This window comes from Bombus pascuorum, chromosome 6 (genome assembly GCF_905332965.1).
Source record: "Bombus pascuorum chromosome 6, iyBomPasc1.1, whole genome shotgun sequence".
Lineage (NCBI taxonomy): Eukaryota > Metazoa > Arthropoda > Insecta > Hymenoptera > Apidae > Bombus > Bombus pascuorum.
Window position 1 is genome coordinate 12,143,022 of NC_083493.1, and position 24,307 is coordinate 12,167,328.

The following is a 24,307-nucleotide window of genomic DNA, read 5'->3' on the forward strand; positions in this document are numbered from 1 at the left end:
CAATACGGATATATGTGGTTTATATATAAATAGAATTGCATAATAATATGACGATGCATACGACTGTTAATGCACTTTCCATGATTCCATGAATTAACCAGGGCAACATAGATTCGCATTTCCCGTTAAAATAACATCAAGCAAGGGAAACTGATACGCGGCATCCATTTTCGTAGATATGATCGTAATTTACTTTTCAGTCTAGCATTATAACGCGATTTACGGTGTTGCCTTTAATTCGATAAAATTAACGAGTCTTGCAAGTGGCATGTATATGTGGTACATAGCGTTTACGCCCACAACCACGCTTTTCTCTCGAATGTACTTTTGTACTTAGAACGTATTAACCTGTTAAGACGCAACGACGTCTTTCAAAGAGCTCCTATTTTATTTCAAATGCATCTTACATATAAGAAAGAGAAAACGTAGAAACAGATCGTGTAACTACAATAGTAAATGTCGGAACGTTTCATAAGAGGTAATGCAACATTGTAATACATTTTAATCACTTCGTAGGGGGTTGTGCGTCAAGGGATGAACTGTTCAAGTTCTCCATTTAGAACAATTTAGCCGATGCCGTAGATCCAATAGAGACGGGTCTATTTCTGCGAAACAGACGCGCGTGGTACACATTTTTCTCCCTTCTGCTTATTCAGTGCCGTGCGACCCGTTCTGATGAGTGCCCTCTTCCTGTAGCCGACTATCTCTGTTACTCTCCGATCTGTCTCCCTTCACTCTTACGATGTTCACCCTCTGACCCCTCACGAGCTCTAATCAGCTTCCTGGATGGGGCATATTATCTGCGTGATGGCAGATCGTAACGACGCGATACCCAGCCAGGTCCCGGGTATTCGATCATACGGTAGTCACTCGGTAGTCCATTGCGCGTAAAAGACCTGCCAAGATCCACGGTGACGGATGCCATTTAGCTCGTTATACGATTTCATCGCATTGGTGCAGTGGTTCTGAAACTGTGCTTCTGAATCTGCTACTGAGGATTCAGGTGTGACCTCCTACGGGAAATTTACTTTTCTATGTTTTAGCACAGTGTCGGCCTTCCATTATGCTTTTTAATATTCGCTTTTTAACTTTGATCGATTGATAAACGAGACACAAGGACTCTGTGTTATATACGCATAAGGGAACGTGTAGTTCTTTAGTAGTTAAAGGGAATTTATACAATGACGATCTCTTTGGTTTGTACAGACACAGACGCCAGAGCGGTGAAAGCCGCGGGATGAACGAGTACGAGTTCTCCGTGATCTTCCTCGTATACAGAGGAAGAGTATTCAAGAAGTCTTAAAAGTGATATATTATCAAATTGATCAAAATGTCTCTTGGGAAACGTATATCTGGAGCCGTCGCGGTCCTTAGAGGCGCTTCGGAAGTTAAAGAAGCACAAACGTAAGATTTGCGAACTGCTACCTTCTTTGCAGTTTGATTTTTTACCTAGAACAATTTCTAGGTCATGTTCCGATGAGATCGAGAAAATAACGACCGTGGAAGAAGAAAAGATTTGTCCCGATAAGAAGACACCGCTTGACAGATTACAACTAGTTAGTTGTATTCATATGTTTTTCTTCTTTCAACATTCCTTTTATATTTCATTCGAATTCTATTTGAACATAAATATAGGTAGTGGATTGGTTCGGAGAGAACACGCTCTTGGTTCTTACGATTATTGGAGTGTTGGTGGGTCTTATTCTTGGATTTCTTGGTCGATTAGCCAGTCCTTCGCTGCAAACCATTATTCTTCTCAGCTTCCCTGGAGAACTCCTTATGCGACTGTTGAAGATGTGCATTCTGCCACTCATTGTTTCGTCGCTTATCTCCGGTGATTATACAACATCCAATAAATCATTGCATTCAGCTAGTCTCTCTCTAAGTTATCCTTTTTTGTAGGAATGGCGCAATTAGACCCTAGGGGTTCGGGAAGAATGGGATATAGAGCATTGATATATTACACCGTAACGACCATTCTTGCAGCCATAGTTGGTATCGCAATGGTGCTTATAATCCACCCCGGTGATCCTAGTATCAAAACCACCATAACCGCGCCTAAAGCGGATATCGCAGAAATGTCTACGTTAGACGCAATTCTCGACATAGTTAGGTACGTGATATACATGATACAGATCGCATAAATCGTCATCGATGAATACCATTTTTAGAAACATGGTGCCGGAAAATTTGGTGCAGGCGTGCTTCCAGCAGGTGCAGACCACTTACGTAACGATGGAAGTGATTCCCATAGGAACACATGAAATCACTCAAGTTATCGAGCCAAAATTAGTATACAAGGATGGAACGAACGTGATGGGAATGATAGTGTTCTGTATTACGTTCGGCCTTCTCGCTGGACAAATCGGCCCTCGAGGAAAATTGATGGTCGACTTCTTCGTGGTTCTGAACGAAATAATCATGAAGTTTGTCAACATTATTGTGGTGTGGTGAGCGATCGAGATAAGACTTAATTTCTAGCCTGCTACCGATTGCCTTGCTGCTTATCCGATTTGTAATTTGACATGAAGAAATATCTAGAAGATACGAGTATTAATATCATGCAGGTTCTCTCCGTTCGGAATCATGTGTTTGATTGCTGGTAAGATAATGTCGATCAACAATTTGACGGCAACTGCTCAGATGTTGGGCCTGTACATGGTGACGGTCATCGTGGGCTTATTAATTCATGCTATAATCACTATGCCAGCGATATTTTGGTTTATAACTCGACAGAATCCTGCCGTGTTCTTCAAGGGTATGATGCAAGCTTGGATTACAGCTTTGGGAACGGCATCAAGGTACCTGATGATAACTTCTTTCTTCTTTTTTGTAAATAAGCTTATGTAAACTGTACGATATATTTTTTAATGTCTTTAGCGCTGCAACTTTGCCTGTAACTTTCCGATGCCTCGAAGAAAACAATAAAATCGATCCACGTGTAACGCGATTCGTAGTCTCAGTCGGAGCTACGGTGAACATGGATGGAACGGCTCTTTATGAAGCGGTTGCTGCAATTTTCATCGCCCAAATGAATGGAATCTCGTTAGGAATAGGTGAAGTTATAACAGTCAGGTTTGTATGATCGATGTGACAGAAATATGCCCAGGTCTATTATTTACTTATGGTTCTCCTTCGCCTATATAGTCTCACAGCAACCTTGGCCAGTATAGGGGCAGCAAGTATTCCCAGCGCAGCTTTAATTACGATGTTATTAGTGCTCACAGCTTTAGGTTTACCGACGAACGACATTTCTCTATTATTTGCTGTTGATTGGATGTTGTAAGTCCATTATTTATATTCATATACGTCAAGCGACAGAAAACCAGATTCATTAACATATCTTATTATTCGAAGGGATCGAATCAGAACTTCGATCAACGTTTTGGGTGACGGATATGGAGCTGGAATAGTTTATCATTTAAGTAAACATGAACTGGAGAAAATGGATCAAGAAAGGAAATTAGAGGGTCTTGAAATGGGGACACCTCTTGAGGACATTTCAGAGAGTTGTCAACGCGAGAGCGTACCTGCTCCTGAGGAAAGTTCCGAAACAAAGATTTGATTTGCAAGAATACTGATCTTCCTTCGAACACTCTCTTTAGCTTCTTGTACGGTAACATAAAAGAAAACTCTGCTCACTCGCACGACCAATGAATTATCACCATGATATCGAATGGAATTGGTAGAAATGAAACTTTATTTTCTCACTGCCAACAAAGTTTTGGATTTTTGATCAAATAAAAATTGTTGATAAGTTACAAATGTTTTAAGACTATCAAAAAAAATATTGTCAAACTATTATTGATATACAGAGTGTAATAAAAATGTGAGCATGTTAAGTACAAAATAATATCATTGTGAACTGTTTTCTTGCGGTATGCCGCAATATATTAAGTACTGATGAAAATTAATTGAAAATTGTATTGTACAGAGGATTAAACGTAGCTTTTATGTATGAACTGAAATGTTTAACTTGTTATGAGATTATGTATGTGTTATCATTTATTCATTTTAATAATCGAATAAAGAATTTTATTCTAATCATGTTTTGAAAAACTGTGTTCAACAGATTGTTATCGTATTAGATAATTTATCCTTGGGATTTTACAATGCTTTGTTAACATTGTTTATATACCATGTTATTTATTATATGTATATTATAGAAACAGAAGAATAAATACAGATTAACTGCATTTATAATTATTATACACATTAGAAATATTACAATAATGAACAAATTCAAGCAGGTGGAACAGACGGAATAAATGTATTTTCGAAAGTGTTCTATGTACATACATATACAATAAATCACATAGTGCTTTATCAACAATATTATTACTCTGACCAGCAACTGGCAATTGTTTGTGATATATTTAATTAGTTAACGACATATTTAGTTAAAAAATATAAACCCTTAAATCTAAACATCCTTTTAATCAGTATACATGTACCATACCATATAAAAATCTAATAATATATTAAGGAAAATATAAAAAACATAAATTTTATGCATAGCGATGAGTTACGTAAATATGTCATTTATTCTTGTATTTGAATAAGAATATTCAATTGTTTATAAAAGGATACGTCCAAAACAGCACATATGTCTGTTGTATGATTATAATAAGTCGTAATAAGGAAAATACTTGTCCGTTTTAATAGGTATTTAATATTTCAATTTCTTCCTTTAATAAGACTATGTGTAAAGGATACAAAAAGGCCTCCAAAAAATCCACTAGTTAAAAGATTTCGTCTACTTATAAAATATTTTTTCCATTGACCTCCAGCTTTTAACAATAACATTGCCTACAAAAAGCATTTTCTATTCAGTGTTTATTACATGATAATAATATTTTTAAAAATTATTCTTACCCATAATCCAAATACAGCAAAAATGTAGAAACCAAAACCATATAATCCAGTTAATCCTAATAAACCAGCTGTGCCTCCTGATAATGCTGCCATTGATATCCTACAGTATTCTACCACAGCAGCATTATTTACAACAGCTGATTCACTATATGCAATAATCTCTGAAAAAAAAAAGGAGATTTAATACCAGAGAGTAAGTTTACTTTATATGAAAGTAGCATTGTTTCTGAATAATTAAAAAAATTAAAAAACAGAATTATTTAATAAATGGCAAGATGAAAATAAAATGTAAATGAATTTCAATGTTGTTTAAAAAGCTATTTTACAAGATTTATTTCCTATACAATCTGATGTTTCTGGATTTATATATAATATTAATAAATAAAAATATAACCTATGAGAGATGTTACAAATATTTAATAAAATGCATTCAATATTGAAATAGCCTTAGAATAATCGATACTCTGTTATTTACCTCCTTTCTCTTGTTTTGTTTTAATTTGTCCCAACATTGTTATATTTCTGTTGATATTAGCAAAAGATTTTTATAATTTAACCTAACACATTCGTTAATGACTATGTATATGTGTACATTAAAGTTCGTTTGTCGGCTGCTAGGATAAACTACGTTTAGAGTGCCATCTACTTGCTATCAAGATTTTGTTACGCGTGACGTAGGGTTATTCAGATCATTTTTGTTCATTGTGTTGGAAGTCTATCACGCGGAAGGTAAAAATTTAATATGCTATCACTAGCATTTCCTGAGTTCTTAATTAAATAGTTAAATTTATACATTTTATAACCAATAAATTGAGTTTTGAAATATCCTTTTTTGCACTAGCTTTATGATACTAGTACGGTCGATCCAGTTGCAACTTCAGATTATATAAGATGTATGTCGTTAGATTTTTACATATCTAAAGAGATATTTGATTTGTTCGCATGACGACTGCTGATCCATGTAAAAAGTTTGCATGTAAATTACAGCAGTGTTTAAAAGGTTTCTATTTAAAATTTTCTATTTATTTATGCATTTAAGATTATACATGTGCTGATTAGTTATTCAATTTTAGACAACGTCTATCAACCATCACGGTGTGAATACGTTATAGAGGAATTAAGACAGTGTTGTATAAAACATTCTGCTATTTCGTTAGTCTGTGATGGTATAGATACTTCCAAACCATACGAACATAATACAGTGGATTACGTATGTACAAATAATTTTGTCATGTATAATCATTTCAGTATTGAAAATTTTTACTAATTTACTGTAATTTCGTTTTGTTGTAGAGAAAAGCTCAGAAATAAAATTCATTATGGATAAGAAGTTCAAAATTGTACGCTTGGAAAACAACAAAAGATTAATGACAATTAGAATATGCAGTGCACTAATAGTGGGTGTTCTTGCATCGACATTGTATCAATGGACACAAACACCGCCAATTCCAAAAAACAAGTAGACATAGATATGTTTTGATATTTTGACACAAGTAATGTACGAATAAATAGCAAATACATATATATTATATAATAGATATTAATACGTGGTAAATAATGACACGTTGTTCAAGATGGAAGCAGTAAAAAAAGCAAAAGAGCGATTTAGAAAGTACCCAATTGTCATTGCGCAATGCCATGAATCTGGAGCTAAGTATGCTGCATGTGTATTAGCAAAGTCTAATTTGCAAAAAGGCGACTGTGAAAGTGAGTTTAAGGAATTTAAGACATGCCTAATGAGAGCTGCTGCAAAAAATAATACAAAACTATAAAGTAAAACTTTATTTGCTATAAAGAATTGTTTATTTAAGAAGAATATTTAAATTCATAAAAATGAGTGAATTTTTGTCATTTAAGGCACATTGTGTATTAGCCTTTATTTTCAGAATAACTTTAGTATTTTACTCAAATTTTCATGATAAAACATTTAATGTTCCATATACTGATGTAGATTATAAGGTATTTACCGATGCTGCGAGACACATGGTAGAAGGATCATCACCATTTGAACGAGCCACATATCGCTATACACCATTGTTAGCGTTTATTCTAACACCTAATATTTTTATAAATGAAAATTTTGGGAAAATCTTATTTTCCTTTCTTGATATTTTGGTAACAATTTTAATAAAAAAAATTTTGGCCCTACAAAATTATAATGAAAAATTACAATGTACATGTGCTTTTACATGGCTTTATAATCCTTTTACAGTTGTAATTTCAACCAGAGGGAATGCAGAAACTGTGACAGTCCTTTTAGTTATGCTAACTTTATATTTCTTTCTGCAAGATAAGTTCATTTTAGCAGGTTTATTTTATGCTTTGTCAATTCATTTTAGATTATACCCTATAGTGTTTATTTTACCTATGTATCTTGCTCTTCGCGATAAAAGTTATGTCATACCAACCAAAAATCAGTTAAAGCTGGTACTTAGTTGCGTATCATTAATAATTTTTTTGACAGCTATAAATTATTATTTTTATGGTTATAAATTTCTTTATGAAAGTCTCATCTATCATATGATACGCAAAGATCCCAAACATAACTTTTCCATTCATTTTTACATGCAATATTTATTTGCTGATAAGGTATCTAACGTAATTAACAAAATATTTACTTTCTTGCCACAACTGATACTACTAGTACTTTTGTCATATAAATATTCAAGCAAGTCTCTCCTGCCATTTGCAATGTTCACAGAAACCATGGTAATAGTGACGTATAATCCAGTACAAACATCACAATACTTTTTTTGGTATGTGTCTCTTTTACCATTGTGTCTCCCGCGCTTTGGATTAACCTTACGTAGATCACTATATTTGTGTCTTGGTTGGATTCTTAGCCAAAGCCTTTGGTTATTGGCTGCTTATGCATTGGAATTTCAAGGGTTGAATACCTTTATGTATATGTGGATTGCTAGTTTATTATTTTTCACTGTCAATGTGAAAGTTTTGAACGACATTATCGCGTACTATAAGTTCTAATTAGAAATTAAAAAATAAGACATTATTGTTCTCGGATTCTCAGCCAAAGCCTTTGGTTATTGGCTGCTTATTTATTGGAATTTCAAGGGTTGAATACTTTTATGTATATGTGGATTGTCAGTTTATTATTTTTCACTGTCAATGTGAAAGTTTTGAACGACATTATCGCGTACTATAACTTCTAATTAGAAATTAAAAAAATAAGACATTATTATTATCGAAATTAAATATAATTAAAAATATAAATATATGTTATCTGTGCAACGTGAAACGAAGTTTTGTGAAAATAAAAGAGAATAAAATTGAAATCGAAAAATCTGCAAATCCCTATCCGAAACTATCACGAGTTTAGTGACAGTGGTAGGAATATTAGATACGTGGTTAATGATTCGTAATTTTATTCTTGCAGGAATACAAAATACTTATTTACAGATGGTTTCGTAAAGTAATAGTGGTAGATTCTTAAAAGGAATGTAGATATAGTAATAATAATACAATAATAGTAAATCTTAATGTAGTAATCTAGATCAATTGTGAGCAAGAGCATCCTTTGGATCATTTTTAGAAATATTTCTGTCGTTTATTTCTAAGCTGCTAATGTGATGATATTTAATATTATGGGGATATTGCTCATCAAATTATACGAGAATGCTTCTCACAATTTCTAACATCATTCAAACGATACTAATTATTCCATTTACACAAAGTATAACAAAATATCATTGATCAAATCACGATTCAGACTAAAAGAAATAGCATTTCTTTAGTAAATATTTGAACGCGATATATTTACGATCACGTTGAGAGACAAACTTCGAACGTAAAGAGAAATTATCCGAAGTGCAATACGAAATGACCCTATGGATACATGAATCATAAATGAAGAAAGTAACTCAAGTATAGTTCGTATAACTATAGGTCATCACGGCAGACGATGCAACATATAAAAATAGCATTATTTTCTTTCATTGCTTTCGTTTACAGTTTATTGAACTGTGTGCTATGTGAAATAATCTATTTTATTTCCCTTGACGTGAACAGACAGTTGATTTCTGCCCGAAGTCGGTCTCACCGGCTAGGACACAAATCACCGATAATACAAGGAAGTTAACAGAAGAAGTGATAATTCCAAACCTTGCAGCGATTCTCGAACAAACGCATGAATCTCTAAATAGTCGGTGTAAATTTCGTGTACCGGCTGCAAGGTCCGGAAGTTACGTACTTCGGTTTTAAAGTTTTACGCTATATCGATAAATCAATTGTCACCATTCTAGACAGAAGAATAAGTTATATCTCTGAGAGAATAAGGAAAACGAAGAGAACACTCCGGGTTTGCGTGACGCGAAATACTCCTTATTATACCCAGAGGATTGGCGAATAAAGCCCGAGCGTCGCTCACTCTTATTTCTGCACAAGGGGAGCAAAAGAGTACGAAAGACGGCGCTCGTTAGAGGATATGCGTGCTCAAGTGCATTTACAAGGTCGCAAAGCAACAATATGTCTCGATGTATGCGGCTTTAAGACGTGCGTAGAGAAACGTGAAATCACTCGATATTGCACGTACTCGGCGTACACGCGCGTATTTTTACAATGGAACGATGCAACTTTTAAGCGCATCCGGACCACTCGTTCCTTCTTGCTTTTCCACGCATCGAAAGACTTTCATTTCTTCGATATTATCGTTGTATCTATTTCCTCCCTTTTCTTTCCCTCTTTCTTTTTTTTTTTTTTCTTTATTTCTTTTACTCTTTTCTCTTCTTGCCTTCGGTTAGTCCTTTGCTAAAAAATTAAAGCAAATACGATAAAACGTAAAAAATCCACGAATACGTGTTCCAGAGATAGACTTTGTCGTGGTTGTGGTGCACGGAGATTCGAAGAGGGATTGGTGAAAAAGGTATTGGTATTGGGAGGAGAGATGCGATTGCAGACAAGAAATGGGATCGTCTTGCATGGAATGAAGGGTGAAAACGTGAGACTACGAGGGCTGTTATATGGCAAAGATTTAATAAAATATGATAACAGCAGTGATATACATTACACTCTACGAGAAGTATAAAATAAACGGCACTGGCTGCTTAATAATTAGTATGTAAATCAATTAACTATAAATAATTATAATAATAATAAAAATCGTTGTTGTGTTATAATGATGGGTGATAAGTCGCGTAAACAAAAATGTACACCTTACAAGTACGAAATTTTTTGCGTCGATCGATCACGATGATTACGATAATAGACGATGGATACTTATCTAAAAAAAAACATACTTCAATATATATATATATATATGAATATATACTTATGCTAACAATAATAATTAAAAAAAGAGGAGAAAGAATAATTAAAGCACTCGGTGTAACGCATGAATAAATGCATCATCAAATTTATACGACATAAACTCAATTAATATACACAACATTAAAATAAACATTTCTTTGGTCTTGTCGTTTCTTTTCTTTTATTCGTGTTGCAAGAAAGAAAAGAAACGTGTCCCGTCTCGTAAAATTTAGTTCTCCGGCCAAGGAAAAAGAAATTAGAAGAGACAAAAATGAAAATAAAAGAACATACGAAGTTCGATCAAAGGGTGAGTGTACTTATGGCAGTGAGGGGAAGCGAGTGGGCTGAACGGAAATGATGAAAGTTTCAATGTCAGTTTTATCGGCCAGGTGTACACTAGTGGTAAGGGCACGCGTTAATACCTATCGACTGTCGCGACGCGGAAAACATTGAAAATTTCTAAGCTTTTTCTTATTTTCTTTTCTTTGTTCCTTTGTACTTACATGTCCTTAAGGTTATATGGTGCGCGCGCGCGTGTGTGTATGTTTCGCGAAGTGATCGAAGGGGAATGAGAAAATGCGACAGACGTTAGCTAAACTCGGAATAAAAAGTTTTTTTCATTGGCACACTGTCGATATCGAAGAGTAAGACTCGGTAGTTTTTCTCGCGGTACGTTCCTCGATTCTCAAGAAAACAAAATCTTTATTTAACTCTCTCGCTCCCTTTCACTCTAAAATGCGCTCTCTCTCTCTCTCTCTCTCTCTCTTTCTCTCCCTGTTTTTACTAAAATTTCTTTCTCGCTAACGGAAGATCTTGTGCGAACAATGTTTTGTCTTTTCCCGTGGGTTTCGTTTTCGCGTCCAATCTTTGCGCTACAGGTATGTACGTGCGAGGAATTTTGGATCGAATTGCGATCGAACCAATACGGATCAAAGTTTCATGATTTTCGAAGCATATATTTTTCATATTTTATATATATATATATATATCTTTCTTTCCGATGCGGATGAAAAATGTGTATCGTTTCTGACAAATCGACCTGGTTTCCGTTAAAACGTAGAGAGGGATGCGTCCAACCGTTAAAGTAGCGATAGCAATTCGTTTGTGCATTGTAGATCCGCGTATGACGTATCCTGTTGTCACAAAAGAGCGCTTGATCGCGAAATACGAAGCTACGAAATTCACGATGGCCGGTCGTTGATTTTCACATCGCGTTCGCGGCGATTCAATTCACTGTCAGGCAGCACGATAGTAAGATCGATGCTCGATCGTCAAACAAAAACCCCAGAAACAGCGACTCTCTTCTTCCTTCCCTTCGTTTTTTATAAGGAGATCTCAAAAAAGTGTCTAGCTAAATTGTTTCGTTAGGCTATTATGATACAAAGTAATTTACACTAAAAAGTATGATTCGCTGTTCATAGTCAAATCTCTAGTGTTCGAAATATTTACATATGTTTATTATTCATCCTCCTTTCGGTCGAATTATCCTATACTCCACTTGGTGCACTTCTGTTCGTTTCGTCAAAGGATCATCGATATTGACCGATTCGCTGATGAAATATCAACGTACCGAGTATCGGCTGCAAGGCGTGTGTACGCGATGTTGCATAGATATATAATTATATATATATATAATTTCGTTTTCCCCTCTATTCTTTAACAATTAAATATCAGTTCACTTTTAATCGAAACGGTCGGTTTGTTCGAAAAATCGATCGAGTTGAAAAAAGATTGCGGTTGGGTGGCTATGCCGAGTTACGCTAAACGCGCGTAAGTAAACGGATCGATAATAACTCGTTATCAAATACGGAGGGAGGAGTCGGGGGATGGATAGTCAGCGGAATAGTATTTCGGCGAACTTCATTCGTGGCGCAGGTTTCGGCTTGCGAAGTTTGCCAATTCGATGCGCGATAGCGTCAGGGATGTAACGGGTTCGCAACAAAAGTTCTTGCATTTAATCGCGTTACGAGAGTTTCCTTCGAGTTTCGGTGTATTTCTTTTAGATCGAGTTACCCTTCGTTCGGTTAATTTACTTTTCGCCTCGGCGTGGCATTTGCGCCACGCGACTCCTCGCGTTACACCTCGTGTGTTACATCGTTACCATTTTCTAGTGTCGTTTCTTTTTTCCATCGTTACTTCGCCGAACGTTCTCCGCAATTAGCACACGCATTATTACCGCGATCGACCATTATGGTCGCGCATTAGGTATTAGCCTTCGCCTCGGAACGTATTTTCCTACGAGATGTTCGGAATTTTTGTCGAGCTTCTTTGTCGAGCCAATTGTCTAATGTTACAAGAACTTCGTTGCATCTCCGTAACGTAATTGAAATTCCATTGTGCGCGGTTTAATTGTATGTATAAGGAAAATTCGATTCGAACGAATGTGATTCAGACATCATTAGCAGAGGCCGAGAATGGCCAGGCTACCGTTTGAAAACTGGAGGAAGGAAAAGCAAAAAAGTAACGGACGACAGAAAAATAATGGTAATAACGTGTTTGTCGTAACATGATCTTTCGATAGATATCGCGAACGTTCCTAATTATTACCACGAGCTATTCTGTCGTGTTCTTTTTTTCTCTCTCTTTTTCTCATTTTATATGAGAGATTGATCCAAACCGAGTCACGCGACTTGTGCACCGACCTCTTCGTACGCGAATTTATCATGCATCGCTAACGTTCGATGCAGTTTCAACGAGCAGTCGTTTACAGTCTTTTCTTTCCCGTTTTGTTCGTTTGTTTAGTGTACCGGTAAAACAGTCTATCGTATTTGTAATAGTGGATCGATGTTCGAGGGTGTGTTTGTTTTTTGATGCGCGTGGACCGAAACGTTGACTGGAAGAGATTGTTTCACGAGATGATTTTTTATACCGGGGACGAGTGTGATAAGAGTGCGTTTTCGTTAAGTTGTTCCCAAGCGTTGTCGTTCGAGACGTACCAAAAGTCGAATAAATTCCTGGCGCGTTCGTATCAAAAATTATTGGTCGAGATTACTACACACGGTGTACGTTGAAAAGTTTCTTTCTGTAAAAACGTAATGGATTTGTCGGATGATAACTTAGCGATACTCTCCCTTCGATTTCATACAAACGACACGATCAAGAAGATTATCGTACACAATAAACAAAAGAAACGTCGCTTCGTCGAGAATTCAAAGTGCAAGTCTTCGATCGAACGGATGGTCGGTCTGAATCAGAAGTGCTCGCATCGCTTCAGAACGATCATCCTTCTTTTTTCTTCTTTCCTACCGCCCTTACGATACTCGTACGATAACGATCGCTGTCGATCGGATCCTCACCGCTATATTATACAAACGATACGCCGATTAATTTTTAAAGATTCGCAACGATTCGCTTGAATTCCTTTTCGCAGGCAGCATTACACGCCGCGTAACGCTTTCTGAGAAAAAAGCTTTAACATCGAGAAAAATATGGGGGTATATATCGTATCTCCTATATGTCGTTCAGTCGAATTCGAAATAGCGTTTTTTTTTTTTTTTTTTTCTTTATACTCAGTAATCGATGCAACGTGTTTAACGTAGCTTTTATGGATAGCACGCGAAAAAGTGTTCATTTTCTAAAAAGTCACTTTCCATTTCACAAATGCGTGGACGGGCGACTCGATCGTTTTTAAAATATATGTTCCTCGATATCGAGCTCTTTGCACGGTAATTCACATATCTCGTTTGGAGGTTGACAGTATTTTGTTGTATTTTTTTTTCTTTGTTCTTCGTTCAAGTGTTCTAGTTTTTAAACCCGAGAGCGTCAAGGCGTTATTTACGCAACGAACGGTATGGCACATCTCTTGAATCAAAACGTTGCCTCTTTCGTTCTTGTGGTTTCTCTCGTTCACGCCTTAAAATCGGGAATCCTGATTGAATCATTGCCATTCGTTTAACTCTGTCGCGTGAAATAGTAAAAACGATCGGATCGCCGGATAAGGTTTGCGAAATAGTTAGTAATAGGCCATAATCCCTAATCGTAAAGTATGAAATGTATCAACAAATTTGAAAAAACTTCCCTCGTTCACCCTATTAGGCAATATTTTCCCTTTCTTCATCCCTTTCTCTACTCATTCCCTTTGACATTTTTCCCATTTTCGCGCGTAGTTAGAGAACGCATAACCGTTCGTCACAGGACCTCGGTCATAAATTGCCTAACAATATCGCGCTTTATAACACACAGCGTGACCGAGCCGAGCGCGAAGTTTCCTCATCGAGATGCGGCGAACGTTTCGAAATTCTTTCGAGAGGCGCGAGTTTGCGCGTCGCGAGAATAAACCTTTCAATGAAAACAACGACGTCGAGAATTGCACGAAACGAAATAATTGCACTATAGAAAAATAAACTATTCGAAGTTATCGATTATGCTCTTGCCCGCGAACTTCCTTAAACCGGAATAAGCGAACAGAAGCTCCGCAGGAAGAGATTCGCGCGCGATATCTCGAGTGCATGCAGTTCGCATGGTGAAATCGCACGGCCACGTTCGAGAAGGAAACTTCGCGATGGCTCTCGTTCCTTTCTTTGACTAAAGGCGAAGAAATCGATATAATTTAATTAATAATTGACAGATAACCAATTAATACGTATAGGATGGCCCTGCGGCAAGAAGGCGCAAACTCCTAAGGTTCAAACGACATAAACTTTTCTAATTTTAACATTGCCCTGGACCATCCAGTACATTGATTGTAATTACTTCCCGCAGTATACTTCGTTATAACCTACATTTTTATAATAGAAATCATGTGTCTGTATGTATAGATCTCTCTCTTTTCCTCTTTCTGACATGGCCTCGTGCCGTCTGTAAATGTACGCGGATTCGTTTCCACGGATCGAACGAGTGTTTCCACCGTGTACGTTTTTTATGTCTTTTGTTTCTTTCTTCACCCCGCTAAACCTGTACAATCCGGAATTCCACCAAGCATTTATACATTTACACGTGACGTGTGTGCGATCGTACGCGCAAGCGCGCGTGCCGCGAAACGGCGCCCGAGCCTTTTGGCACACGCGCATGCGCACAGTATTTCGTTTGCGCGCTTTGAATGTGAAAAGTTCAAAATTCTTTCTCTTTCTCTCACAGTCATTCTCGCCATTTTTGCTTTTACACTCGTTAACACTCACCCACGTACGCTCTCATACTTTTAAATAGTTAACAGTAACATCAGGATGAATATTGTACAGAATGATTGATGTACAATAATCTGGACTTCCGGTGGACAGTTCCATGGCCCGGAAATGGGAGACTCCGTCGACGAGGCTGGTCGATTTCGCGACAAGAAGAACACGGTGATCGAATTGCGAGAGGAAAGATACTTACGAGTACGATAATACTACACTGTGTAATTTCGTTCCGATCTGACCGCGTTCTTCTCGACGAAACGATTCGAGTGCGAACAGAGGAACTGATCGTTTCGTGACGACGGACTGCGCACGATCGCGGTCGATCGTGGGATCGAGAATGAGTTCTCGATAGGAAGGAAGTATTTATATTACGAATACTGATTTTCTTTCTCTTTTTCGATCTACGACGACAGGGTCGAATACTTTCGAGGGGAACTGTCCGTCGCGAAACTGTCCGCATAGTATTAGATATGCATATAATATTTTATCTTTTCATTCTTTTTCACAGTTACAAAACTAACTAAATCTTACGAGATACGGTGAGCAATAATTCCAGTTATGTACAGAAATTATGTTACATACGTCTGAATATAAAGATATTTTCTCCACAATACAAATGTATATTCATTCGCCTTTTTAGCTCTGAATGCGCCACGATCACCGTCATCGTTCATTCGAATCCCATCGTCGTCACCGACACGTTTGCTCGAGCTCTACATTTCCTTTTCTTCTTTTCCTGTTTTTTTTTTAATTCTGTTAATCACCGACGCACCATGCGAGTATGGGGCCAATCCGTAGCGTGCAGCCTTTTTCTGTCGAAATCGTTTTAGTAATTGATAGGCTACCCTGTTTCGTTATCGTAATCAATGGTATTATGCTCGCTGCATAGCATCGCGACGTCAATGAGCGATGTATCTGTTTGTTTCGTTTTTTACCGTGTTTTTCTTTGAACTTGAGGATTCGAGGCCGTAGATCATCGTCGAGGAGAACTTAATAAGTCTGGATCCTCGTTCGACGAGCTACAGGCATTGCAAACGAACAAGAAAACATTTTCGACAAGAACGAAGATAACATAATAACGATTGTAATCGAACGAAGAATTCTCGGCCAGTTTCTCTTCCTTCTTTTCTTTTTAAGTCGCGCTCCATTTTTTCTCCCGAAACGAGATACACGACCAATTACGTCTAACACGTTGTTTCCTCTGCTTGATCGTCTATTAGTTAATATCGTTATAATATTATTTACACGAAGCTGTTCCATCCACAAACGAGCTTATTCCGATACAGCTTTGCTTTTGTAGCGCCACCAAACTATAGGCCCTATGTTCGTATTGACAACAGGTGATATATTTATATATGTATATATCTAATCATTTTAGCTATCTATTTTACAAAGATCGGCCCGTGGGACGTTTCGATCGCTTTTCAAACGCGCGTATTTTCACGATTGAAAATCCTCAGGCCGGAAGGAGACACGAGATCGCGATCAATCTTGTCAGACAAGCAGCACGATCCGTTCGAAGTGTCCTTTTTTCTCGTCTAGTGCGCTTATTTTCGAATACTGCGCGAGACCTAACATTTTTTCCTACAAATAAAAAAAAGGCAGCGCGACACAGCGTGACATCGAAGTAGCAGCCGAGACGTTATGCCTGTCCGTGTTGACGACGCGATCCAACGATTTCTTCGTATTCAACACGTCACTCTTACCTGGACATCCGTCTACGTATCACATGTTCAAAACGCGAATTATCCGTACGAAGCACAATTATTCGATGTTCATTATTTTCTTGTTCACTTCGTGGCGTTTTTCCTCGTTTAAGAGACTGCTACTACGACCACAATGATCCGCGATGAAATTCGATTCTCATTTCTTCTTTTTTTTTTTTTCGTTACGTTTCGAATGAACATTAAATACTTATCGAGATCTATAAGTATGCGAATAAAAGATTGTCGATACCGAGTGGTCTGTTCTCGTTCCGAAGAGCTCCTTCGATTTACGAACCTAACCACCGTCCTTCGTTTCTCGCTAATCCACCAACTACCCATTTTCGATGATCATTCCCTTTCTTCTTCTTCTTTTGTTTTTTAATTGATTTCTATCGAACCACGTCGAGCCACGTATTTCTTTGACGTTTACGATAACCCCGTTTACCCTAGTCCAGTCTCTTCGATGTACAAAGTCGACTATCTTATTTCTATTAGACGATAGAGAAAAATACACTGTGTTCCCGAGTCGATGAAGGAACCTTCTTATCCCTCGATTCAGTCTTCTTAAATGGAGTACCACGCGTAGTCAAGGCTAATCAATTCTTCTCGACAAGCTCGATCGGTCATTGTCGTTACCACAGTTGTTCGCCATTAATTCGATTCTTGTTTCTGCCGTTTCTCGAAGTCGGCCAACAAACTTTACAAGTCTCCTCGCATCCTTCACGATCTTTCTATACCGATCGAATAGCTTACAAGTTTGACGAGAGCTATTTTTTGCCAGACTCTATGTTCTCAAACAGTCTTAAGCGTTCACGTTTGCCCGTTGTTTTACCAGCTCGTAGCGCATTCACTGAATAATCGTAGTGTCAATTCCTTCGTAAGCAGGAACGTATCGTAGACCCTGTCGGCCCGCCACGCTCATCCTCTCGTGGATCCTCCTGGGCATCGTTTCCAGTAGGTAAATGCCTCTCGCGTATGTCTTCTTCTTTGCCAACAGTTTCTTCGTAACATCCACGCCGGGATACTCGGTAAGCTCTTGCGGTTCTTCGCTCGTTCCAACTTCTTGTAACCTTTCGATCGTGTCCCGAGAGATGTCACGGACAATCCGGTTCTCCTCGCTTTGCCCGCGTGGAATCGTCAAACTTTGTACGTTCGACTTATCCAAAAGATATTCGTCGATCGTCGAAGACGCAGGAAACGGTTGCACGTTCCGATGACGCTGCTCCACGAGTTGTCGATGATCACGGCTGGCCTTTCGTAATTGTCGTAACACTATCTCGATGTACTTCAATGCTTCGCCGTTTTCAGCCATTCGTTGTGCCCGTCCCTTCAATCGAAATTTCCTCGTCTCGTCCTTCGATTTCGTTTCTCCGAGCAATCGTTCGACTTCTGGCACGCGTGCGATCGTGGAAGCTCGTCGAACGATATCACGATCTCCGAATTCGACGCTATCGTGGCTCTGATAAGGGTAGTTCTCCTCTAAGTTTTCCGCGAGAAACTTTTCGTGCGACCTGAGCGTATTCGACTGCCGAGTCCATTCGATGGCTTCACGGTTCTCGAAGGCGGTACTAGTTAGGTCCGAACGTCGACGGTTCTAGTTCGGATAGACCCCCTGGCCTCATACGTGCGTCGCTAACGTCCCTACCGCCGAGGTGCGCTTTACCGTCGCTACTCCACCGTTTGGGCCGCCCGTGATGTAGTGTGCCGAAAGTGGTGCCTGGAAGATTATCAAAAAGTTACTGAAAATTAGTTCGTTGCGTGGAGTTCGTAGGAATTGTAACGTTTGAATCGATAAGGACTTTGCAGTGAACGCACTTAATGCACATAACACCGAACGAGAGTGGGCGGTGTAACATTAAAAATAAGATTGATTTAATCGGCGCGATTAGAATCAATTGGTTGCACAACTATCTCGAACAAGATCTAAACTCGAACTAGTTCAGGTGAGCGTAGGAATGTACCTGAGATGTCGTAACTGTGCCTCGGAATTTGACACACATTCACTGCCATTGTACTAACCTGCGGTCCAGCACCGTTCAAGGTATTCAAGCTATTCATTCTCATTGCTTGCGTGTAGGGCGGTGGTGCTGGCGTTACTCCCGGCACAGCCGTGTGTGGCGCGTGTCTCAGCTGCTCCGCGGCTGACATTCTATTGTTTGGCAGAGGAAAGAACGATCAGAACAATTTCTTGCGTGATCAATATTATCGTATAAAATATCGTGATTATAGTGTGTATGGGTCGTTCGAGAATTGTTTGATCGAACGACGAAGCGCGGATTTGTTCGATTAATATTAAACGTGACTGGGATCTGTTCGAATCGACGTTATAAATATTCAAGACAGACGATTCATAATTTACGTGGAATATAATTAATCCCCGGAAACGATTGCACACGCGGCGCGGCAAATCCGTTAATCAATACGTCGTAAATATTATAACGTTAACGCGTACGCTGCCCAACGTCAAGTTCTCGAAATAGCGGCCGTATCATCTTCTATTACTCTGCCGCATCTTTACACGACACGTTCGATCATCCCTGTACGAACTCTATTCTTTTCAACGATTTCCTTTCATTCGCCGTCGATTCATGGAATATCACGTTCCAAACTACCGTCGACTATAATTTCATCGTCTTCGGTGCAATTCGTGCGCGCCTCTGTAGGATTACTGCGCCAAAACACAATTACAGTGGGTCAAAGCTTCCTCTATTATCCAGAGCGTCGAACTAGATTGCGGGCTTGATGACACAGGGGGCGCGAGTTCCATTGATACCGTCCCGGCATGGCAGAGGCGGCAGCCAAGTCCCTGAGAACTTTACCTGAGGTAGGGGTTTCCATACGTTGCAGAGAAACGTGGGTCGATCGCTGGGGTGGTTTGCGGAGTGGAGGAGCCCAAATTCGCAGAACTCAGACCGATCTTCTTTGAGGCTAGTATGCCGCCAGACGGTATCCTGCTTAAGGATTCCCGTGACGCACCCACTCCTTGCGTCGTGGGCGGCATATAGTCGCGGGTATAATCTACGTACGGTACGTAACCATTATTGTTACTACCGTCCTGCAACAAACGAAACAAAAGGGCAAATATTAGCGACAAATATCATGATTTCTCAGTAATTCTTACAAACCGTTCGTTCCAGCACAGGGTGAATATACCTAACGATCAAAAACACTTGGTAATTACCATACACAGAAAGTTTGTTCTTGTTGCTTTATGAAAACACGAAAGACGGAACGTGCCGGCCGTGCCGAATATAAAATTAATTTTCTCGACGCTCGCGACGTAAGGTCGTGGCATCGACCCGTAAGACGTTCGTGCACGGTCGACGTTGGCACGGGTTCCGCGACCCAGGAACATTTCTAGGTCTCGACATTATAATTCGTTCAGTGTGTACAGAAATTAGGATCGGTACAGATTATCATAGTAAAAGGGAGATCTGAGACGTGGTCGAATTCCAAATGTTCCACGCAGCAAAGCTTGGAAAGGGTATTAGGATTCGGTGGGGAAATTCTTAAAAACTGCAAATTAAATCTACACGGTTCGCGTGAGTGCATGCCCAGGGGAGAGATTCTACGCTTTAATATGCACTCTAGAAGCTCGCTGTTTCTTCGTGAAATAAACTAGATTACGCTCTGGCTCCGGTTCTTGGCATCCTCCTCGTGCAAAACGCGAGATTGCGAGCAGAGAAATTTTCGGACGCGAATACTAGTAGTTCGAACGAGTATGGCATTGGTTATATTATACTTACGTTATTCTTCGGCGGGAACGAAGGTTCCGTGTAATCGGCGCTGTAACGATAACCCAGGGGATTGGGTACAGGGCCGGCCAGCGCCAAAGCGTTCACACCTCTCGTGCTTCCTTCGCCCTCGCTGTCAAGCGCTGTCACGCTCTCCGCGTTGCTGACACTCGATCCCGCCCGTATATCCGCTTTAACGTCCGACAGGTTGCTGCTTCTGTCACTTTCTCGATATCTATCCGCGTTCGAATCTGTTTCCTCTGTCGGCGAAAGAAATTCGAGAAGATCAGCATAGGGAAGAATAAGATTCCAGACGAGAGTTATATCCTACGTGACTGTCCATTGCATCGAGTATTTATCGAGGATTAGAATACGAAACGGTCTGTAAATGGAGTCGATGCCAATTACGATCGAGAAAATAAGTACTTGGATGTATTAAGTAGAAAAATATATCGGATAACTCTGTTACGAAACTATAAAGCGTATAATCGCTGGAAGAAAAAATTAAGCTGGATCAAGCATAAACAAACGCTTTAGAAAGCTACTGAAGGACCACTAGATATCGCGCGTTGACTCCACCCAAGTACGTTTGAATACCAGCTCGCTACTTATCAGACTCGTTTGCATTCAATGAGCTATCATTCATCCACGGTTATACGTATACGTTTTTCCGTATCGTTAACGATAGATGCCGAAAGATAACGTTGGTGTCTCGTACATAGACAGGAAGAATTCGAAGCAGTCCAGCGACTGGGTGAAAATGATGAAATCTCGAGTCACGAAAAACGATAAAAGCAATGGGAAACGGACGTGACTAATGACGTTATAATTCGTTCGAACATGATATTTCACTCACGCATATCAGTCTCTTGAGTCTGGGCCGTCCTCGGTCGTGGCTGTTTGATGCGGTCGCGGCACTGTAGAATGAGTATAATGATCACGCCAATCAGGATCACGCAGACGACCAATCCACCGATGATGAGAATCAGTTGCCAATCGACTGGAATCAACGCTAAGCGTCACGAATGGTTAAAATCTCGGCTGTTTGGCTCAACGAGTGAAACAATATCGTTCTCATCTCTTTCCTTTTTATATTTTCACTTCCTCTTCAATTTTCCTCTTAAAATTGCGCGACGATCGGTGTTTGCGCCCGACGACGAGTTCACTCTAGTATAAAATTGTCGGACGCGAGTGCGCGCGACTGCTTAACGATGCGGATTAAATTTTTGCAAAGTGCACGCGGAACGCGCGTCGGTTAATTGAATCCCGTGGAATTTATGACGTGGTCCGAAGCGTGTATCGATGAAAATTTACAGAATCAACCGACTGAATTAGTAGAACGAACGCCGTGCAGTCGAACGGACGGATCTATGAAAGATCGGTCGGAATTATCGGGAAAAAATTGGCTAGGTTCGATCGAAAGTTACGATGAACAAGGATCGCTGCAAAAATTGAGACTTAGAGTGCCATTTGTTTTCGTTATTTTTGTTTCCATCGGACATGTTCAAATAAAAAACTTCGACTCGTATTTTACTACAGCCTGTCTGACTGGCCAACGAATCGCCGGTTCATCTTGTCACTGCTACGATCGAACGTATCAGATACCAACGCGTGTTTCACAAAAATGCAAAATCACCGACCGTACACACACTCTGTGGTTTCACTCGATACTCCGTCACCGATGTTTTTATTTCATCGTAGGACGAACGATCGTGATTTGACGGATTTGGAAATGCGGTTGGTTAGAATTCCGTGCCGATCTCGAAGCATTCGAAACGCGTGACTCCGTCGTCGAACGAGATTCGATTTTTTCCCTTTGATATATTTCTCGTCTTGTCCCTGGAACGCTTGGAGCGTTTTTTATGGACCGAAAACGTAGCAGTTTTTCGAGGACGCGACGCGCATACATGGAAGAAAAGTATGAAATCGCGAGAGGAAAGAATGCAGAGAGTGAGTAAGAGAGAAAGAGAAAGAGTAAGAAAGGAAGAAAAAAGAGAGAAAGAGAAAGGTAGGTCGTTTATAATGGATATGAACTTACTGTGTGCCGTCAGCTTGATTATGACGGAATCCGTGCCGAAGCTATTCGTGACCGTGCAGTTGTAATCCCCGAAGTACGTGGATATGGGATCGAGCAGCGTGACAGTGCTGACGACTCTCTCGCCGGTGTATTCCTCCTGCACATGGAACGGCGTATTGTTCGACGAGAAATTGAGCTCGCGACCGGCGAAGCTCCATACCACCGAGTCCGCTTTTGGCACAGATACCGCGGTACACTTCACCTGCGAAATCGAGGAGGAATAGTCGAATAAAAATCGCTTCCAATTGCCAGACATTTGCTCCCTTCTTGCCGAATCGACCGATACCCGTGTGTGGTTCTCTTTCTCGCGTGTCTCGTTTTTCAAGACCATTGAACGTTGTACATTGATGGGTAAAAACGAAGAATAAAAAAGAGGAAAGCAAGCGAGTTAAAAAAAAAAAAAAGAGGAAATATGGTTAGTCGATGGTTGTATTCGTCCTATGAATGTTCATCCGTCTAGTCTAAATTCTGTCGAAAAATATCTGGTCGCTTTGCGTCGCTATTCTAAACCATCTGTTACATAGATTCCGAGGCTGTTCGATTTTCGGAGACACAGAGTCTAGCGATGCGGTTGCGGTTTTCGCATATTTTCCATAAATGCCTCGTTTCGGGTCCCGGCGCGCAAGTTATGGCTGATATAAATCGGAGCCGCGTCGCGTTCGTTGGCTTTACGAGACGTCGAAAACCAAACGAAAAATAACTGTTTTCAATAATCGACAGAAGCTTTGACGCTTTCTTTGTTACTATATATAACGGAACGTACAGTTGATCGCATACCTAAGTATTCGTCTACCTAGCGCACTTGATGTGCACACATGTAGGTAAATGGACTTACTGGTTCACAAAGGTGTTTCAACACTTACAATAAAAATCTTTCTACTACAGTGGTCAAATTTGAAATCAATCTGGAAACGTATATGAAAATTACAAGATACTTATTGCAAACGTGTTGAAGTGGTCGCCACTTCTAAGAAAACTCTACATCTGGTCTTTAGTTTTCTCAAGCACCGAAGCCATCGACAGCGCATAGACAAAAGATTGCGTCGAAGGCAAACCATAAATTGTATACAGGCAACGTTGGCTTCTGAGTTTCTCAGTCATAGGGTAACACTGCTAGCGTGTGGAACTGGATCAGCTCGATTATATTCCGAACTTTGTATTTATACTTTAGTATTCAAAATATATATTTTCTACCTTACAATTTATCCACGCGTTCCTTTGTATTCACATACATCTAATAACCTCAACAAAACGTATATTCGATAAAAATAAGTGTTGATTATGGTGGTCACTGAAGATCGAAATTTATCAATGCAATGGATAAATCACTGTTTAAATACTTTTGTCATCATGCGAAATATACATTGTACTAAATAGCTTTGTAATTTCTATATATATTAATAAAATTTGTATCAAATTTTATACGTATGTGCATAAAATTGAAATCAAAAGCACTGAAATTATTCTTCTATTACTACGAGAAGAGTGATATTCCCTTTATAACTGTTACGTAATGGCAAAATATTGTATGGCATG

At 39.3% G+C, this 24,307-nt stretch overlaps 6 protein-coding genes across 8 annotated transcripts in view; 4 read left to right on the forward strand and 2 right to left on the reverse strand.

Moving 5' to 3' along the window:
• Window positions 1-6,680, forward strand: part of LOC132908395 (uncharacterized) — an 82,702-nt gene extending 76,022 nt beyond the window's left edge. Inside the window, exon 2 of the mRNA XM_060962385.1 lies at window positions 6,413-6,680. Within this exon, the coding sequence (XP_060818368.1) occupies window positions 6,450-6,647 (198 nt within the window). The 5' untranslated portion in view covers window positions 6,413-6,449 and the 3' untranslated portion in view covers window positions 6,648-6,680. The remainder of the gene's footprint in view (window positions 1-6,412) is intronic.
• Window positions 815-4,044, forward strand: LOC132908373 (excitatory amino acid transporter-like). 2 transcript variants are annotated; one of them, XM_060962354.1, is made up of 10 exons: window positions 815-1,049; window positions 1,207-1,404; window positions 1,466-1,556; window positions 1,636-1,834; window positions 1,903-2,113; window positions 2,172-2,450; window positions 2,568-2,801; window positions 2,881-3,075; window positions 3,148-3,282; window positions 3,358-4,044. In XM_060962354.1, exons 2-10 carry the CDS (start codon window positions 1,331-1,333, stop codon window positions 3,563-3,565), a joined length of 1,626 nt encoding a protein of 541 aa, XP_060818337.1. In that variant the 5' UTR covers window positions 815-1,049; window positions 1,207-1,330; the 3' UTR covers window positions 3,566-4,044. The 2 variants fall into 2 exon arrangements, with proteins under 2 accessions (XP_060818337.1, XP_060818338.1); XM_060962355.1 differs by having other exon boundaries at window positions 815-1,003; window positions 1,213-1,404.
• On the reverse strand, window positions 4,252-5,525 carry LOC132908394 (ER membrane protein complex subunit 6). Its single transcript, XM_060962384.1, has 5 exons — window positions 5,351-5,525; window positions 4,876-5,036; window positions 4,717-4,809; window positions 4,591-4,610; window positions 4,252-4,470 (listed from the first exon to the last, which is right to left on the reverse strand). The coding sequence occupies exons 1-5, from the start codon at window positions 5,385-5,387 to the stop codon at window positions 4,440-4,442; spliced, it is 342 nt and encodes a 113-aa protein (XP_060818367.1). The 5' UTR covers window positions 5,388-5,525; the 3' UTR covers window positions 4,252-4,439.
• On the forward strand, window positions 5,499-6,411 carry LOC132907937 (uncharacterized; the record flags this gene model as incomplete). Its single annotated transcript, XM_060961391.1, has 3 exons — window positions 5,499-5,604; window positions 5,949-6,085; window positions 6,169-6,411. Coding segments are annotated over 3 exons (261 nt in total), but the record flags the coding sequence as incomplete, so codon positions are not given.
• A 28-nt stretch (window positions 6,681-6,708) lies between the features above and the next one.
• LOC132908385 (GPI mannosyltransferase 1) lies at window positions 6,709-8,168 on the forward strand. The gene has a single exon (XM_060962372.1). The coding sequence runs from the start codon at window positions 6,709-6,711 to the stop codon at window positions 7,858-7,860; it is 1,152 nt and encodes a 383-aa protein (XP_060818355.1). The 3' UTR covers window positions 7,861-8,168.
• Window positions 8,169-8,241: 73 nt separating this feature from the next.
• LOC132908365 (irregular chiasm C-roughest protein-like) overlaps window positions 8,242-24,307 on the reverse strand; it is a 157,766-nt gene continuing 141,700 nt past the window's right edge. Inside the window, exons 8-13 of one of the 2 annotated variants that reach the window (XM_060962344.1) lie at window positions 22,733-22,973; window positions 21,551-21,694; window positions 20,707-20,954; window positions 19,780-20,015; window positions 18,980-19,109; window positions 8,242-18,677 (exon numbers count right to left, since the gene is read on the reverse strand). In XM_060962344.1, coding sequence (XP_060818327.1) covers window positions 18,579-18,677; window positions 18,980-19,109; window positions 19,780-20,015; window positions 20,707-20,954; window positions 21,551-21,694; window positions 22,733-22,973 — 1,098 coding nt within the window. In that variant the 3' untranslated portion in view covers window positions 8,242-18,578. Of the gene's footprint in view, window positions 18,678-18,979; window positions 19,110-19,779; window positions 20,016-20,706; window positions 20,955-21,550; window positions 21,707-22,732; window positions 22,974-24,307 lie in introns of both variants that reach the window. The other variant, XM_060962343.1, reaches the window with a different exon arrangement.

Excerpts from the sequence above, each read along its gene's own strand:
- LOC132908373 (XM_060962354.1), top strand. The coding sequence starts at position 1,331 with ATGTCTCTTGGGAAACGTATATCTGGAGCCGTCGCGGTCCTTAGAGGC. Across the intron at positions 2,451-2,567 it reads GTCAACATTATTGTGGTGTG|GTTCTCTCCGTTCGGAATCA; the intron begins GTGAGCGATCGA and ends AATATCATGCAG. Across the intron at positions 3,283-3,357 it reads TTTGCTGTTGATTGGATGTT|GGATCGAATCAGAACTTCGA; the intron begins GTAAGTCCATTA and ends TATTATTCGAAG.
- LOC132908394 (XM_060962384.1), bottom strand. The coding sequence starts at position 5,387 with ATGTTGGGACAAATTAAAACAAAACAAGAGAAAGGAG. Across the intron at positions 4,611-4,716 it reads GATTTTTTGGAGGCCTTTTT|ACATATGTGCTGTTTTGGAC; the intron begins GTATCCTTTACA and ends ATCATACAACAG. Across the intron at positions 4,471-4,590 it reads ACATATGTGCTGTTTTGGAC|ATTTTTATATGGTATGGTAC; the intron begins GTATCCTTTTAT and ends ATATATTATTAG.
- LOC132908385 (XM_060962372.1), top strand. The coding sequence starts at position 6,709 with ATGAGTGAATTTTTGTCATTTAAGGCACATTGTGTATTAGCCTTTATT.